The sequence below is a fragment of the Leptopilina heterotoma genome, unplaced genomic scaffold (assembly GCF_015476425.1).
Source record: "Leptopilina heterotoma isolate Lh14 unplaced genomic scaffold, ASM1547642v1 Lhet_180, whole genome shotgun sequence".
Lineage (NCBI taxonomy): Eukaryota > Metazoa > Arthropoda > Insecta > Hymenoptera > Figitidae > Leptopilina > Leptopilina heterotoma.
In genome coordinates this window covers 139,865-143,153 of record NW_025110897.1, presented here as the reverse complement: position 1 = coordinate 143,153, position 3,289 = coordinate 139,865, and the positions used below count along the sequence as shown (strand labels likewise).

Sequence of the window (3,289 nt, the reverse complement as noted above, 5' to 3'; positions counted from 1 at the left end):
TTTATCCCTGAGCCGTTTAAAAATCCTGAGCCTCATACTCTAAGTATGGATACGTCAAACTCGAATCCTGGTACGCCAAAGAAAGGAACTCAAGAGTTTGTTAAGGGAAGCGATATAACTGATAGAAAACGCCCCAGAGAGAACGAAAGTCCGGAGGCAAGTCTTCAGAAGGAAACTCCAGTGGAAAAGAGGGTTAAGTGCAATGAAGCTCCAGCGCAAAACCCTATACTTACAAAGGGAAGTGAAAAGATGGCCTCAGGGGAGACTTATGGTTCAGTCACCTCAAGGAATGCATCGGCAGAATCTGACGAATTTAAAGTAGTCAGCAGAGGAAACAAAGGACCTCCAAAGAAGAAGCTTACAGGAAAGAAAAATGAGCTCCCCAAACATCATTTGAAGCTTAGGACAACGGAAGCAATTACGATTTCAGCGAAAGACCCAAAGGCTTACAACGAAATCCTAAAAAAGGCGTTTGCAGCCGTAAAACCAGAAGAATCTGGAAATGAGGTCCTTCAGATCAGGAGAACTTTTAATCAGGAGGCCCTGATCGTGGTAAAAAAAGGAGGAGAGATCTTGAAATTTGCAGGAGCTCTTGCTTCAGTTTTAAAAACTGAAGCCGAGGTTATGCCTCTTGTGAATAAAAGAACTCTCGAGATAAAAGGACTTGACGAAACAGCGACAAGTGAAGACGTTGTTTCTGCCGTGAGGACAAAGCTGGAAAAGCCTGACCTGGACATAGAGTGCAGACTTTTGCCACGTTTTAGTGGCACAAAAGTGGCGTTGGTCCGCCTGACTGAAGCAGAGAGCGATTCTCTGCTAAAAGTGGGCAAAATAAAAGTAGGATGGATAAATGCTGCAGTCAGATAGCATTTAGAGGTAGCAAGATGCCAAAAGTGTCTTGTTTACGGACTCGTGACTCGAAATTGCAAGGGCCCCGACAGAACTAAAAGCTGTCGGAGATGCGGCGGTGAGGGTCATATCGCAAAGAATTGCTCTGTCAAACAGCCTAAGTGTTTGACGTGCTCTGACTTGGCTAAGACAGACGTACTTCATGTCGCCGGAAAAGGTTCTTGTCCGGTTTACAGAGAGGAGTTGCAGAGATTTAAAAAGGCAAATCCTTAAAACTTCTGCAGGTCAACCTGCACACGTGCAGAGAGGCACAGGCCCTTCTGACGCAGACGGCCAGGGAAAAGGGTATCGACATTCTGTTCTGCAGCGAGCAATACAGAAAAATCGACCTAGGTTCCTGGTATCAAGATAAGTCGGGTAGGGCAGCTGTCCAGGTGTGCAATCCCGAACTGAGGGTTGACAGATACCTGGAGACGAGCATTGGATTTGTCTGGGTGGAAGTTGGAGACATACGAATGTATAGCTGTTACTTTTCGCCTAATGATCCACTGACGGACTTCGAAGCCGACATGGAAGAACTCGAATCGAGCATTAGAGAATCCAGGTTGGATGTACTTGTCACTGGCGATTTTAATGCTAAGTCGCCGGAGTGGGGCGAGTCAAGGTTCGATAAAAGAGGCAAAGTGATCGGAGAAATGGTCTCCAGAAACAGTTTAATTACTGTGAACCGGGGAGGAGCTTGGACGTTCAGGAGGGGTGCAATCGGATACATCATTGATCTTACGATAGCATCAACTCCCTTATTCAAACGCATAAGCGACTGGCGAGTCTCTGAGGAGTATACCGCAAGTGACCATCAGTATATCGAGTTTTCGGTCTCAGTGGGAGACACAGGAGGAGGCAAAAGACAGGAAGTTCCGTGTCGAAAGTGCCCCTCATGGAATGTGAAGAAAATCGATAAGGAGAAATTTGTCCGTGCCCTAGAAGAAGCCCGCCTTATTAAGGAATCGGGATGGGTGAAGAGGCCAAATACCCTGGATGCAGAGGTGCGAGCGGTAAGGAAAGTCATCACCACAGCTTGCGATGCATCTATGCCGCGTCGTAAGCGAACCCCTTCACGGAAAAGCTCGGTGCACTGGTGGTCTGATGCGCTGGCCTCCTTGCGGAAAGCGTGCTTCAAAGCTAGAAGGAATTATACCCATTCTAAGGGAGATCCTTTGCTAAAGGAAGTATTTAAGGAGGCCAAGAAAAGCCTGAAAAAAGAGATTCGAGCGTCACAACGCCGTTGCTGGAAAGACCTAATTGATGATGTCGAGAAGGACCCATGGGGTCTGGTTTTTAAAATCGTTACTAAGAAATTAGGAACGAGGCAAAAGACCCCCGGCCTGGACAATCCCGATTGGGTCAGAAGGATTATAAGAGCTCTATTTCCTCCTGCAGAACAGTGGGTTAGAAAGGACTGGAGTACCTGCGAAGTCGGTGAGGAGGAACTCTTCACTCTTACAGAATTGAGAAATGCAGGTAGAAGATTGAAAACAGGCAAGGCGCCTGGAATCGATGGGATAAGTAACGAGATCCTAAAATTGGTTATCGACACTTCACCCCAGATTCTGCTCCGATGTTTCAATCTTTGCCTTCAGAAAGGAGAGTTCTTCCGCGACTGGAAGCGGCAGAGGCTAGTCCTCCTAAGAAAAGGTTCTGCAGAGAATGCAAACCCATTTGACCGGAGAGAATAGTCTATCCGATTACCAATTTGGTTTCCGCAAAGGCAGGTCCACGGTTGATGCCATTCAGGCAGTTGTGGACATAGCCAAAGCGGGAAAAAACAAATTGGGACCAAAGAAGAAGAAGGGCTTCTGCGCATTGGTGGCTATTGACATACGTAACGCGTTTAACTCCGCACGATGGAAAGATCTCATCCAGTCGATGATGGAGAAAAGAATACCGCCCTACTTGTTGCGGATAATGAATGATTATTTTAGCGACAGGTGGGTAATATATGAGGGGGACAACTGGACTCTGAAGGAAGAGATGCAAAGTGGTGCCCCCCAAGGCTCGAGGGTGGGACCATTCGTGTGGAATGTATCCTATGATAACTTCCTGCGAATGGGTCTACCTGAAGGCGCGGTCATCATCGGCTTTGCGGACGATGCGTTGGTCGTGTGCTCAGCCGAAAGCGAGGAAGCCCTTGGGACATTGGTGAACGAATGTCTGCGGCGAGTTAAAAGCTGGTTGGATGCGAGAGGTCTTCAAATGGCCTTGGAAAAAACCGAAGCTCTGCTCGTCACAGACAGACGTGGTTATAGTTTCCCACGAATCGTGATAGACGAATTCGAGGTCAAGTGGAGTAAACATATTAAGTATTTAGGAGTGGAGCTCGATGGAAGGTTAAACTTCCATTACCATATAGCGACGGCCTTGAATAAGGCGATAAAGTGTG

General features: G+C 47.2%; 1 protein-coding gene across 1 annotated transcript; it reads left to right on the top strand.

Moving 5' to 3' along the window:
- The first annotated feature begins 1,051 nt into the window (after positions 1 to 1,051).
- On the top strand, positions 1,052 to 2,361 carry LOC122499982. The gene is made up of 3 exons (XM_043608607.1): positions 1,052 to 1,066; positions 1,134 to 2,183; positions 2,290 to 2,361. The coding sequence occupies exons 1-3, from the start codon at positions 1,052 to 1,054 to the stop codon at positions 2,359 to 2,361; spliced, it is 1,137 nt and encodes a 378-aa protein (XP_043464542.1).
- The last annotated feature ends 928 nt before the right edge of the window (positions 2,362 to 3,289 follow it).

Excerpts from the sequence above, each read along its gene's own strand:
- LOC122499982 (XM_043608607.1), top strand. Across the intron at positions 2,184-2,289 it reads AGAAGGACCCATGGGGTCTG|AACAGTGGGTTAGAAAGGAC; the intron begins GTTTTTAAAATC and ends TTCCTCCTGCAG.